Genomic DNA, 15,327 nt, shown 5'->3' on the forward strand with positions numbered 1-15,327 from the left:
AATAAACTCATTTTAATTTTTTGAGGAACCTCCATATTGTTTTCTGTAGTAGCTACACCAATTTACATTCCTACCAGCAGTGCAGAAGTGTTCCCTTTTCTCCACATCCTTGCCAACACTTGTTATTTCATGCCTTGTTAACAGCCATCCTAACAGGTGTGAGGTGATATCTCATTGTGGTTTTGATTTGCATTTTCCTGATAATGAGTGATGCTGAGCTTACACCTGCTCATGCTCATGTACCTGTTGGCCATTTGTTTATCTTCTTTGGAAAAATATCTATCCAGATCCTTTGCCCATTTCTTAATCATAGTATTTATTTATTTGTTTTTATTTTTACTTATTTTTTTTACTACTGAGTCGCATGCGTTCCTTATATATATTGGCTATTAATGCCTTAACACATAGATGTGTATATTTTATCCCCATTCCATAGGCTGTCCTTTCATTCTCTTGATCTTTAATTCCTTGAGAGAGAAAATCTACAGTTCTAAGGTTTCAGAAAAATGGGGCCTTGAATATGAATTTAGGGAGGTGGAAGAGGGTAGACAGGATAAGACTTCATGAAAGACTTCACACTTGTTGGTTGTGATAAACCTTGGAAGACAGGGTAAAGTAAGAGGTGAGTAGGAGGTTGGGGTGGAAAGATTGGTCATTGGCAAGGCTGGAAAGTGGAAAGGTGTAATGGAGTATGTTTGCAACGTCAGATGAACAGATGGGAGGACAAAGACGAAGATGGAAGATAACAGCACAGCATGAAGGCACACTCCAGGAGTCTGGCAAATGTGCAAGTGAGGAGCTCTGGAGGACCTGAGCAGGGGAGCGAGAGCTAACCACGCAGTCATCTGCACAATGGTTTATGAAGGGACAGCTGGTAGAGGAGAAAAGTTGGATAGAACTAGAATGTTCTAAGCAAGCAGCAAGGAGGGGTCAGATTCAGAAAATTAAAAGATGTGAAAGGATAGAACCAAAAAGTCATTCTGACCCCTTAAAAGGTGAGTGAGCCTGCAACTAGGTGAGCCGAACGATGAACTCTTATCTCTTTCCATAAGTAGCTAGGCAGAACATGACCGGGTTGAACAGCTAATGCTCACAGAACATCTACTGTGTTTCAGATACAGTGCTTAGTACATTCTTTACCTTATTTAAATCTCTATATTAAGCCATTCTGAGAGTTGTGTTTTATAATTGCCAATTTACAGATGAAAAAACACAGGTTCACAGGAGTAAGATGACTCACCTATGCTCAGAGAATAGACAGCAAAGAGGATGAACATCCCAACAAATATTAATTAGAATAGCACCTATTTTCTGAGCACTCTGGGAAACAACGGTGGACAGAGAGACACAGCCCCTGCCACTGTATTCAAACTCAGCCCTGACTCCTAAGCTCTTCCCTTTCTTCCTTCCACCACCGATTTACACTCAGAAAAGACGTCTCTAGTCTGACTCAGTTATAGCATTTGACAACTGCCATGTTGTACCTACACTGCTGTTATTACACCTAATTTTTATTTTTTGAAATAATTTTACTACTTGACTGAAGAATGTTTTCACTTTTTTTTTTAACGTTGATAATCACAGGAAGCTATAGTACTTTGTGCTCAGCTGCTCATTATTCACATTTTAAGCGACAAGAGCTGATACCAACTCTCAGATCAATGTAAAGGAGCAGTTTACATCAAAACTTGGGCCTTCTCACTCTTACGGTACTGCCATTCCTGAATCAAAACAATTACTTTAGAGTCAAATAATCTTCCAGATGTCGAAGTGCAAAGTACCACAGTCTAATTTATATCAAAGTACTTAATTAACTTGAACAGATGACACTAGAAAGAAAAATCCACCGATAATTTGCATATCTTTTGTCTTCAGGATATTAAGAATTGAAATATACATGGAATTCTGTGATAATTAGAAGACATTTCCTCACTCACTTAATAAATATTTATTGTGTACTAAGCCTGAGGCAACATTATAAAAGTGAGAGATACAGAAATTTTTATAGCAGGAAGACTGTTTCCAGGTGTTTCACTGTGGTACAGCATAAGACACAGGGAACACAAACATAATTCTAGTTTAGGGCATGTGGTTGTTGGAAGACAATTCTGCATGATTCTCTTGTATTTATGCATGTATTGTGAGTGAGGCACAGACTGTCCTTTGTTCTGAACTTTCTTTCCAAGGATGTTTCTATAGCAAACAGCTTTGGGATGACACACTGGTGTCTCTTTTGGAATAAAGGGCAGTTTTGCTTGCAATTCTGGAAGACACAGTGTCTCTTCACAGAGCAAAGGATAGGCATGCTTCATGTCTAGAATAATAATTTGTCCCTCCAGAACAAAAACCAGACATGTTTCCTACCCATTATAAAAGATTTGGGTTGCCTGAACTCAACCATCCTCTCTGATAAATGTAGCTCATTTTGTGCGTGGTAACGGAAGCTGGCCCTCTTCATGTCACCTGCGAGAACTGAGGCTCAGGGAATATGTGCAAATACGCTAAGACTCACAGACTGTGGTTGCTAGGAGTGTTAAACTGTCCTTCGTCTCTAACTTTGGAGTCTTGTGCCCTCTACCAGCATCTAGTCATAGGCTATCTTACTGGCTTACAAGTATGGTAAAATCTCGGTCTTGACAGTTCTTGATAGCAGACAGTTGCAAAAATGGCAATAAATTCATTCCCTTCCTGCATCTATGCCCTTTGGTATATACTCTTTTACATTGATTCTGGGCTTGGCCATGGGACTTCCTTGGCCAATGGGACATCAGAAAACATGACACAAAGAGAAAGACTGAAAAGTACCTATACATTGAGACTTACCCTCGTGCCATTTTTAGAACTTAGTTGTCATGTGAAGTAGCCCAGGCTAGCCTATTTGTGTGAAATACATGCCCATTGTCCCCTAAAACCCCAGCCAAGAGCCTCATAATCACCAGACCTACCAACAAGGCCAATTTAGGTCATCCAGCCTCTAGTCAACAGTCCAGTTAACTGCTGATGTGAGAATGAATCCACCATTGATTATTAGAGCTGACAGACCAGAGGATCTATCCAGCTTCTAGGTTTGGAGGGTCACAAAAGCTAACAAAAGAGGCAGAGTACAACGCAAAAACTACCTCTAGTATTTTATCTATATTACAAATTCCATGGAGCTCGGTCTACGTCTGGTTAAACATTGTAACTCCAGCACTCAACACTGTGCCTAGAAAAGAGTTAGAAGTGCCAACTGTTCCAGCTTTGTTTTGGTTTCTCCATCTGAACACTGACTCCAAAAGTCACTTAACTTTCATCTCACAAGCAGGTTGTGAGCTTGAAGGAACAGTGTATGATTCTAGCAGGTCACATGATTGAAGGAAAAAAGCACAACTTCTTGTACTCAAGGAAACATGCTCCAGTGCGTGAAAATCAGCTCTTCTACCAAATATCTGGCGATCCTCGGGTGGGTTATTTAAACATATCGCACTTTGGTTTTCTTATCTGCATCACGGGAATAATGAAACTTTCTTCACGAGCTTTGTAACATAGGTATTATAAAGGAGGCACTCTCCGTGTAACCTACCAGAATATCAGGGCGTTGTGGTAAGAGATGAAAGACTGGGAGTAGCAGCAAACACTGTTCAAGGCCAATAAGTAGCATGCACTTGCTCACACGCTTTCTCTCTTACACACACACACACACACACACACACACACACACACACACACACAATCAAACCATCTCCCAAAATTAAATTAAAAAGCCAACCAGCAGAGACCTAAGAGAAGAGAAGCTAAGTAATAGGAGGGGCTAAATTATGGTCTAAAGGAAAACAAAAATTACTACATTATATTATTATATAATGTGCACATGCTATATATATATTTTTTAAGTTTATTTATTTATTTTGAGAGAGACAGAGAAAGTGTAAGCAGGGGAGGGGCAGAACTAGAGAGACAAAGAATCCCAAGCAGTCTCCACACTATCAGCATGGAGCCCTATGTGGACTCACGAACCACAAGATTAGGACCTGAGCTGAAACCAAGAGTTGGATGCTTAACTGAGCCATCCAGGAGCCCCCACCCCCGCTTTTTTTTTTTTTTGAGAGAGAGAGCGTGAGCGAGCAAGGGGCAGAGAGAAAAAGAGAGAGACTTCATGAGGGGCAGAGAGAGTGGGAGAGAGAAAGGAATCAAGAGAGAATCTTGAAGTGGGGATTGAGCTCACCCAATGTGGTGATCAAGCTCACAAATCCTGAGACCGTGACCTGAGCCGAAGTCAGATGCTTAACCGACTGAGCCACCCAGGGGCCCCACGTGTATGTATTATATAGAACAACCCAAAATATGCTGTTTGAAAAGCTCCCTGAATAATATAGCCTTTCTGGAAGATTAATGCCTGATGCGTCAGTGTATAAAATGTAACGCTATTTTAATGGAACTAAAAGGTCACTTTTCAGATACTCTGCTTCATTTCTACAGTTGAGAATTATTCCTTCTTTTAATCTATAGACATTTCAAGTATTTCCCTCTAGATCCTCTATATTACTGGGTTTCATCATATTTAAAACACTTTTTAAAAAAGACTTTCTTTTATGATTTGGCATTTTTGAAAATTTTTTTACTTGCTAGTTGGCAACTGAGTGCAGTTGATATTCTCTTAAACATTAAAACCAAGATTATGAAAATAAAATAAAATAAAAACAAAAAAAAAATAAAACCAAGATTATGACTGGAATTATACAAATAAAACCAACAACAAAAAAAAAATGAAACAAATAAAACCAACAAATTGCCCATGGGCCTAAGTTGGTTTCTATAACACTTTGAGACCTTGGCAAGAGAAACCAAAAAAATTCACAATTAATTTCTATTCTCATTTATATGAGATATGCATACAAAGTCCTTTTTCTACCATTTAAATCATAGGAAGTACTAAATAAATGGCATTTAGTTAGCTATAACCATACTGCATATTTTAATCTTCAAAAAAGCAATAAACATAAATTGACATGGATACAGCAAGAAAGTACAATGCTAAGTAAAATAAGTCAGTCAGGGAAAGACAATACTATATGATTTAACTCATATGGGGAATATAAGAAACAAAACAATCAATCATGGTTGGGGGGGTTGCAGAGAGAGTGACACACACACAAACTAAGAAACAGACTCTTAACTACGGAGTGCAAACTGATGGTTACCAGAGGGGAGGTGGGTGGCGGGCAGGGGAGGAGTTAAACGTGTGATAGGGATTAAGGGGCATACTTGTGATGAGCACTGGGTAATGTATGGAAGTGCCGAATCACTATATTATACACCTGAAACTAGTATTACACTGTATGTTAATTACACTGGAAATAAATAAAATAAAATAAAATAAAATAAAATAAAATAAAGCAACAAACATACCACTGTATCTCATAAGCCACTGAAAATCGCACCCTAAAGTTCTACTAAACAAGACCACATGCCTTCAGCAACACACACTTAACAACCATAAACGTCCATTAGGCCAATTGTATCTCTGTCTCTGGAGCAAACAGTTGGAAAGCATGAAGACAAGAACATGCATAGAAAAAAAAAAAAAAAACAGAAACGCTACATAGATTTACGAGCACTTTAAATTTTAACAAACTGTTTTACAGATTGTCCTTCTGATCCTGGATCTAGATACATCCTATCCCCCAGTTCACACTGCATTATGGCGCACTGTAATGCCACACTGCCTTATGGTGGTAAAGTATCAAATACCCCTCAGTTCAGAAGCAAAAGAGAGATCTGCTCTCCGCTACAGGGACATCCAGATGACCAAGCCAGGGAGGATCCCACTGCAACCCCAATCTTATTCTGTTCAGGAAAGGTCCCCAACATTCACAACTCCGGTGACCGTCATCTGACTGATGGATGCAGGACACTTCAGGAAACTTTGTCATCCTCCGTTTAACAAACTACCCCAACTTACCCGGAAATAGTCACTGCATGCTGCTAGGACTGCCTTGTGAGCATGGAATTTCTGTTCCTCAGCAATCAGGGTGACGTCACAGAGGATGCCGTCACTTCTCTGTTGATTCAGCGCTGCCAAGACGCTATCATTGTGAGATTCCGAGTGGCAGAGCCTCTGGCCTGTCAGCATTTCTTGAATACTACAAAAGAGAGCAATCGTGTCAACATGCTTTCTCCCACCAGCCCCTGCTGTCCCTGGTGCCCCCTCACTCCGTCAGCACCTGTGTAGGGAGCGCAGATCGCAGCACACTACAAGAATGTGACCTTTGTGATTCCGTTTCCCTCCTCTCTACTATTCCCCTGCTCTCCTTTTCTCTAATTTTCTCTTTTCCTCACCCCCTCAGGGTATCTTTCTCTTTCCTACGAGTGCTTCTCTTTCTGGATTTGTGTTTTTGTGTGTGTCCATCTGTCTGTGTATGGTCCATGTCTGTGGACCAGTGAGCCTCTGATTCTGGCCTCTGTCCCCTCAATACATGTACATCTCTGAGTGCAAAGCTTTCTCTGGATGTGTATCTGTATGTGTGTATATATGTGACTCTCTCCCCTCTATGACCCCCTTCCTGAGTCTCTGATTCCTTCTCTAGTTCTGTACCACTATGTGGGGGTGGTGCAAGCCCAGAACATGATCACCACCATGCACTGATCTAGCACAGAATCCACGGGACCTAAAAGACTCACCAGAGATACAGGAAGTTAGTAAGTCTTCCCAGAGGTCACAATATTACAATAATAAATAAAACAAAACTGACTAAATGTTGATTAGAGAAAAAGGGGCTGCCACTGACTATCTCATGTAAAAAGTAATGAATAAACAATAGCAGATGATTATTAAACTTGGGAAATCATGTATCATGGGGGAACATCAAAAAAAAAATATCATCGTAAATGAAAAACATCTAAGGCTGAAAGTAAAATATATCTGTATTATCAGCCTTCAAACTCTGTATGTGGTCACTGTACTAGACTTAGAAATGACCATACAGTTTTATTTGCTGTTCTATTTTTTGAAACTGTTATATTTCCTCATTGTGAAACTTAGCCCTTCACTCCTTACCCCATTTTAAAATATCCATCCTATGTCCTTTAGGACTCCTAGGTGTGGGGTGCCTGGGTGGCTCAGTTGGTTGAGCATCTGACTTCGGCTCAAGTCATGATCTCATGGTTTGTGAGTTTGAGCCCGCGTCGGGCCCTGTGCTGACACCTCAGAGCCTGAAGCCTGCTTCAGATTCTTTGTCTCCCTCTTTCTCTGCTCTTCTCATGCTTGTGCCCTCTCTCTTTCTCTCTCTCTCTCAAAAATAAACAACAACAGGGGCGCCTGGGTGGCGCAGTCGGTTAAGCGTCCGACTTCAGCCAGGTCACGATCTCGCGGTCCGGGAGTTCGAGCCCCGCGTCAGGCTCCGGGCTGATGGCTCAGAGCCTGGAGCCTGTTTCCGATTCTGTGTCTCCCTCTCTCTCTGCCCCTCCCCCGTTCATGCTCTGTCTCTCTCTGTCCCAAAAAAAAATAAACGTTGAAAAAAAAATTAAAAATAAATAAATAAATAAATAAAATAAACAACAACAACAAAAAAAACTCCTAAGTGAAACCCCAGACCTTCCCAAAATAATGTAGAAGTAAGGCCATACATTGACTGTGTAGATAGCTCTGAACAATTCCAGCCTACATCTATGAATAGTCTCCACAGTGCTTTAAAATCTCAGAACTGACATCAGACCAGGATTGGTGAGCGGCACCAGTCACAAGTTACTCCCAGAATGAGAACAAGGGCCATCGAGCCCTGTTTCTGGCCTTCGGACTCCTCTTGAAGCTGAGTGATACCATGGGGATGACTGAGGATCGTCTCTCCTATCCTGACAACTGCTGCATCCAATTCTCCCCTCTGAATGTGAAAGAACCGCTCAGGGAAGCTGGGGAGTCGCCACTGGCCTAGTCTGCATGCTTAGTTTATTTAACAAAGCTCTGTCCAGCCTGTGGTGCCAGTTGGCTCGTAAACCGCAGTTCGACACAGACTGTTCCACTTTAAGGTGAAACAAATGCTTCCTATGAAATGCAGAGAACAGCCTATAAGTTTTATTGGACATTTCTGACTGGGGAGCCTCAGAAATGTCAGAACTACTGAAAGAAAAAAAAAAAAACTTGACAGGAGGTGATGATATAGGAAGTTCTTGTGGGAAGGTGGGAAGATTATTTTCAGTTGGAATGCAGCAGTGAGTTTTGAAATGGTTACTGTCATCGAATATTCATCTAGCAGCTCTAGCTATCCACATTTAAAATCAGTAACTGAAAACCACATTCAGAAGCATAAGTAACTTTTAACACAAATTTCTATGCAAAGCCTAGAATGGAGATGAATTAGCATTACTCAATTAAAGAAATGAGGAAATAGTAAAAGAAATATTACATCAGCTGAAGTAAAGCTTTAGGATAATTTTTGAAAAATCTTTCCTAAAAGGATGACATTTTATATATTTTACAGTCTTCCTATGTTCCATGAATTATTCTTAGTGATTTATAATTATTAATTCACTTAATCATCATCACAACCCTATGAGGCAGGCATTATTATCTCTATTCTACAGATGACAAAACCAAAGGTCCAAGATCATGCATTCTGAGCACCTATCGCCAAGAACACAATACTGTAATTCAGCCTCCTGCTTAAAAAACAAGATAAAGACAAAACAAAACAAAATGGCAAGCTGTGAAAAAGATCTAAAAAATCTCTGATCACAGGGGTAAAAGGTCACAAAGTCTATACTAACTTTGTATTTATATGATGCACAGTTATCTCAAAATCAAAGCTGCCTTTTAAAAAGAATACACATGAAGATAATAACAGGAAATAGTTGTAAGAAATATCTAAAATCAGGCTTCAAAAATATTTATCTTTGCACTGCAACTAAGATAAGTTTGGAGATAGAAAAACAGATTCCAATTATTACTTATTTGAAATACTCATAGACAACTTATTAGATACACTCATTTCTCCCTTCTAATATTGCTTTAAATGCTAAATAAATATATTTTAAAATTTCATTTGTAGAACAGTAGAATATGTTAAAATAATTGCCTTCAAGTGTTTCCTTATTCATTTCCCAAATATAGTGCCACAATTTATGTCCTTATTATCAAGACTGAATCAGTATTTGCATTTCAGATATCTATTGACAGTGAATACATCTTGCCAGGGAAAGAGCAGCTGTAAACTGAAATTTGGCAAAAGATAAAGGGCTCAGCTCTGAAACAATGGTGATGCTGCATAATTTCACAGGATCATTCAGCTGGGCTTGAAATATTCAAGCTTAAAGAAAACAACATGCTAAATATTTAAGGCAACACTTGGCACAAGATTCCAAATATTTTGGAACCAATATGTTAGGAATCTTTAAAAGCAGAAACAAATACTCCAACATTTGGCAAGAAATAAAGGCCTATTAATCAACAAGTCTTTATTGTATTCTGGAAGTAACTTCCCACTCAACTCTCAGATATAAACCTGCACGAGACTTCAACCCTCTAAAATTTTTTTTTTCAACGTTTATTTATTTTTTTGGGACAGAGAGAGACAGAGCATGAACGGGGGAGGGGCACAGAGAGAGGGAGACACAGAATCGGAAACAGGCTCCAGGCTCTGAGCCATCAGCCGAGAGCCCGACGCGGGGCTCGAACTCCCAGACCGCGAGATCGTGACCTGGCTGAAGTCGGATGCTTAACCGACTGCGCCACCCAGGTGCCCCTCAACCCTCTAAATGTTAAGGCCTGTGTGGCCACAGAACACAGCTGGAAAGAGGCAGGCCCATCTGATGAAGTCAATAATCATAAACAAGGAAGGGGGTGAATCAGAGACCATTAAGTACCATGTCTGAATTAAGATGGGGAGCAGATACATGCTTGCACATGGCTGCATTGACATCTATAATTTATATCAAATTGGCACACTAAGCTTCCCAACAATGTCCCTCTGTTATGTGGGAAACAATGAAGAAAGAAGGAATAGAATATTCCCAAAACTTCCTAAATTACTGGGAAAAAAAAAAAAACACATAAAACATGAGGCACATTTGCCAAGGGTATATAGATTTGAGTGTCATCCTAAAATTGGGAAAGGTCGACTGTGGAAGCAATGTTGCCACCTTAAAACTTACAGGTAAGGGCAGAAGGTGACCTGGCTTCCCCAGGGCAACCCCAAAAGTCTTTCCTCTGAGGGATCCCCTAAAACTACACTGTCCAATACAATAGCCACGAGCTACAGGTGGTTACTAACCACTGGAAATGTGGGTAGTCCAAACTGAGATGTGTTGTGAGTGTAAAATGCTCTCAATGTCAGACGTAGTATGAAAAAAGAATACAAAATATCTCATTAGCATTTTTATATTAATTACATATCAAAATAATATTTGGGGTATACTGATTAAAAATAAACTAGTTAAATTTATTTTACCTGTTTCTTTTTATTTCTTTTAAAAGTAACTACTTGTGGGGCGCCTGGATGGCTCAGTCGGTTAAGCGTCCGACTTCGGCTCAGGTCACGATCTCACGGCCCGTGAGTTCGAGCCCCGCGTCGGGCTCTGGGCTGATGGCTCAGAGCCTGGAGCCTGCTTCCGATTCTGTGTCTCCCTCTCTCTCTGTCCCTCCCCCGTTCATGCTCTGTCTCAAAAATAAATGAAAACATTAAAAAAATAAAATAAAAAAAAATAAAAGTAACTACTTGAAAATTTTAATTATACATATGGTTCGCAACATGGTCCTATTGGACGGTGTACAAGTTCCTAGGGGACATGTCCCTCATTCCTTTCCACCTGAACTCCATAAGTTCTACAGGGCACAGCCTCTGTGGGTACAACATGGGAAGCCCCCACTCTCGAAGCAGCAGACTGTGTTTTAGTCATGACAGGATGCAACCATTTGACCATATGTCAGCATTCAGTAACGGAGATAAATAAATGAGGTCTCACGGCACAGGACTATTCATGACTTCAAGTCTGTAACTTTCATTCTGGATTTGATAGCAAAAACTAAAAAATCAAATGCAGAACATGATGTTGATAACATGGTACACCCTACTCAGATGAAGCTCTACCATAGTGCAAATCACTATTTGCAGCTGACAGAGTTAACACTTTTGATCACAGAACTCTCACAGGGTCTCATTTTCATAAAGTAAATTTTGACTGAGTTTACTAAGTTTTTAACATGTAAATTCCAAAACAGCTATCTGGTTTTTAAACATTTGCATTTCAAATTTTAAAATTCAAGTCAATTTCTCTATCAATGCTTACCTAGTATTTAGACACACAAAATATATGCAAGTAGATTTCAAGTGAGGCTACCAATAAGATATCAAATACTTACAAATCAAAAGCAGTCAAGTAGCATGAAGAGTTTCATTTCTTAAACAGACCACACAAAAAACAGAAGACTAGACCAAAAAAAAAATGATAGTGCTAGAATTATTCATGATTATCTCAATTCAGTCTATTGATGAAGAGTACCCCAATCACTTCAATTCTATGATCAAAATATTTCTATACAAATTAAATACATCAATATTAAAACAGCCCTATGTATTTTAGTAAGCAGACTATTAACTCCATAATGGAACTTAATTTTTCTTTTTTATAGAACACTTTATAATTTTTACATACTTTAAAATGAATGCTAACAATTAATAGCAATGGCCAAAATAATAAGCAAAGAAGACACAATATGTTAGAGGATGATTAAGAAGTAATAAAGATTATACAGAGAGGGACTTAATTATAAATGAATAGTTTTGTTTCATTCCTCCCCTCATTCATTCACTCAATAAACATTTACCCTATCCAGGTGCCATGCTAGATACTAGAGATAAAATGGTGAACAAATCAAACTTGGTAGCAGCCCTTGCTGAACATTGAGTTTAGCAAGGCAGTTACACACTAAGCAAATAATTTGGCCTCCCAGAAGCAATAATGCTGGAGCTGGGGGATGAAGGATGAGAAGGATCTACTGTGGCAAAAAGAGTTTTCCAGGTAGGGGAGAGCAAGTCCTGGGATCCGTGGTAGGAGGAAGCATGGTGCTCACAACAGTATGTCAAGGGTCAAAACCTTGAGAACAAGGAAGGACAAGGTCTGCAGCTCAGAGAGAGGCTTGGCTAGAAGTGTAAATCTGGGACTCATCTACATAGAGAGGGTAACAGAAACACAGCTGTGTCTCCAGAACACAGTGCAGACACAATCAACAGCGAAAGGTTGGTAGGAAGTTAATAAAGACAGTATTCAAAATACAGAAGGAGGGATGGGCTCCGTGGTGGAAAAGGACTGCCCTTTGAGTAGCAGGAGGGAGGAAACAGGCATACCAGGAACACATATTCAAACTCTTAGCATTTTTTTGGTTTGTTAAATATAAAGATTTAGTGGAACCATCTCCACTAGGCAATGTAGGCAAGGAAACATGGATATCTGGGTTCATCTGGGTTGGAATTTTGTCAGAAAATGCATCAAAAACACAGGAAGGAAGAGAAATCAAGGATTTAAAGAGTTGTAGAAAATGGGTGACTCAGTCGGTTAAGCATCCAACTTTGTCTCAGATCATGATCTCATAGTTCATGGGTTCAAGCCTCATGTTGGGCTCAGAGGCTGGAGCCTGTTTCAGATTCTGTGTCTCCCTCTCTCTCTGCCCCTTCCCTGCTTGTGTGCTCTCTCTCTCTCTCAAAAATAAATAAACATTAAAAAAATAAAATAAAATTTAAAAAATAAAAATAAAAAATAAAAGTTATAGAATCTAAACTGGATCAGAAGGGAAATGAGGGAAAGAAGGGGATGATGTGTTGGTAGAAAGTAGCAAGGCCAGTAGATGAGACACTGCAAGGAGGTCGAAGTACAACCACAGTGAGGGAAGGCTAGACGGAGAGAAGATCCTGGTAAGAGTAAAGTGGCTGATGTAGTGGTATCACAAACAGAGCAACTACTGGGATGCAAGGTCCAAGGTGTGACCATGGGAGTTGATGTCTCAGTAAAACAAGGTTTTTGGAGATAAGCAGATTGAAGATCTGACGCCACCAAGTTGGACAGATCCTCCTTGCAGACACTGAGGACACTGGGAAATTGCAACGGGTTTGTGATGAGGAAGAACACTGTAATCTGGGCGCCAAATGCTCAGTAAATGAGGGGAAATGACCCTAACTATAGTGGAGAGGAGAGAGGAGAGAGGAGAGAGAAGGGAGAGAGAGAAAGAGAGAGAGACAGTTGAAGAGCATCAGAATGAGCATGTCTCTGTTGTATTTTGTTATCGTTGCCTTCTCAGACAACCAACTTGAAGAGTAATGATGGAGAAGCAAAACCACGTCCCAGGTGACAACAATCTCTCTACCTATCCCCCCAAATACATGAGATGTGAGGAGGGCTCTTAGCAGGGCTCCAAGTGGGCCTCAGGAGAGGACAGGTCTCAGTGAAGTCAGGAGGGGAAGGGAGCTTTTCAGGGTAAGGAGATTATACAGCAGAGCAGACAATCACAGTGCAACAGTTCCTCAGGGAACAAGGGAAGTCTGGAAGGTGGGGAAGGGAGAGCTGTGAATCATAGCTGAGAAGGAAAGACCATTACAGAGATGATGGTGCAGGGGAGGACAGGTGGCAGAGGGGTCAGAGTGGATCAATAAAAGCAGAGATGGTAGATTTAAAGTAAAAAACAATTTTGAGAAAAAAGCACATAGATCCTGGAGGTTAGAAATAAATCACTTGGCTGAGGTGGTGGCAGACAGATACCATGGTCTCTATGTGCCTGTATAGGCTGGATGCCACATCTGGAGCAGGATTTCTCAACCTCAGTGAAATGAACATTTGGGGCCAGATCGTTATCGACTATGGGGAGCCATCCTGCATATTGTGAGATGTTCAGCAGGATCCCCACCATCAACTGACCAGATGCCAATAGCATCCCCAACTCCGGTGACTACCAAAAATGTTGCCAGATATTGCACAATGTACACTGAGAGCAAAACCATCCCCCACTAAGAAACGCTGATCTAGAGCAACAGACTGGCTCTGGGGAGTGAAGCAGCACTGCACCGGCTGTAACAATGCCTCCTTCCATGTCTGAACATATTTTTGGAACCGGTCAACTCTAACAGTTACAGAGTTGTGGAAGAAAGGCAGTCTCATTATTCCACAGACATACACAATTCTTAATTAATAAAAAGAATCTCCTCTGTTTCACACCTCTCATTTTTTGCTCTGAAGATCCTTTTGACTGTTTCCTCAGAGGATGATAAAGACTTGCGTCCACTTTGAATATTCAAAAAAATGCCCTGTGTCTTCTTCTTGACTGCATCCACAGGTTTGGGTATGTGCCAAGTTCCTTCCTGCCCCAGAGCATTTCCCCATGTCACCCCATGCATCAGTGCTCAAATTACAGACCACTTCTTCAGGAAGACACTTTGTCATTCTATCAGCCCTATACTTTTCCTTCAGAGCACTTTTCACAATTATATCTGCATTGTTACTGGGTGTGATTTGTTAGATATCAGTTTCCTCCATTGAATATATGTTTTATGAAGGCAGGAACCTTCTCTCTTTTATTCATGGCTGGATGCTCTGCATCAAGTAGAGTGCTTGGCTCAATAAATATCTGTTAAATAAATGAATTATTAGAAGAATGTTGAGAGTATTTTGAGAATACATATCATACTCCCCAGAATGATTGCTTTAAAGGGGATGATGGTGATATTTATACAAGTATAGTTTTCTGATTCTTTTTTAAATCATCTACCTTTATAAAAGTATTCTTTTTTTTAAACATTCCAAATAAAAAAATATAGTAAACAGTATCATTCAAAGAACCATGAGATGTACCTAGGTTTGACCCGTAAATAGATCACAGTGGTTAACCCATGTGCTATGACACTAAACTCATACACACTCTAACTGGTTTACTTAATTCCTTCAAATACATCTTGAGCCTTGCTCTGTACTAAGCCCTGGGATGTGCAGGGTAACTATTTCGGGGTTCACTACACCAAGCAAGGAAGCATCCTACAGGCCCAACCTCAGGCAGCGTTCAGACGGCATTCTCCAGCTGGGTTCCTCAGGATCTCAGCCTTAGCAGTTTGTAAGCATTCCAGCTGAATAAAAAGACAAGAAAGAAAAGCACAGTGAGCTAAAGGCAAAAAAAGCACACTCTGGGCCTTCATGATGCGAATGCTTTAGAACTCCATGGAGGCACCTAGGGGAGTTTTATAGTCCAGATTCAACTTTTTGACTGAATGCTCTTTAATAAGAAATGGTCTGGCATGTTTTTTACATTGTTTTTTTCCCCTCACTGGAATTTCAGAGACTAAGTAGGAAAATGTGTTTAAGAACCAACAATAGCTA

The 15,327-nt window shown here is 40.2% G+C and overlaps 1 protein-coding gene across 8 annotated transcripts in view; it reads right to left on the bottom strand.

Moving 5' to 3' along the window:
- Positions 1-15,024, bottom strand: part of KLHL32 (kelch like family member 32) — a 192,880-nt gene extending 177,856 nt beyond the window's left edge. For all 8 annotated transcript variants that reach the window (XM_047102442.1, XM_047102441.1, XM_047102440.1 and 5 more), the window contains exons 1-2: positions 15,002-15,024; positions 5,942-6,122 (exon numbers count right to left, since the gene is read on the bottom strand). In XM_047102442.1, coding sequence (XP_046958398.1) covers positions 5,942-6,122; positions 15,002-15,024 — 204 coding nt within the window. The remainder of the gene's footprint in view (positions 1-5,941; positions 6,123-15,001) is intronic.
- Between the last annotated feature and the right edge of the window lie 303 nt (positions 15,025-15,327).

The sequence above is a fragment of the Lynx rufus genome, unplaced genomic scaffold, assembly GCF_022079265.1.
Source record: "Lynx rufus isolate CCGP_SWC_20201006 ecotype Redwood Valley unplaced genomic scaffold, mLynRuf1.p SCAF_6, whole genome shotgun sequence".
Taxonomy (NCBI): Eukaryota; Metazoa; Chordata; class Mammalia; order Carnivora; family Felidae; genus Lynx; species Lynx rufus.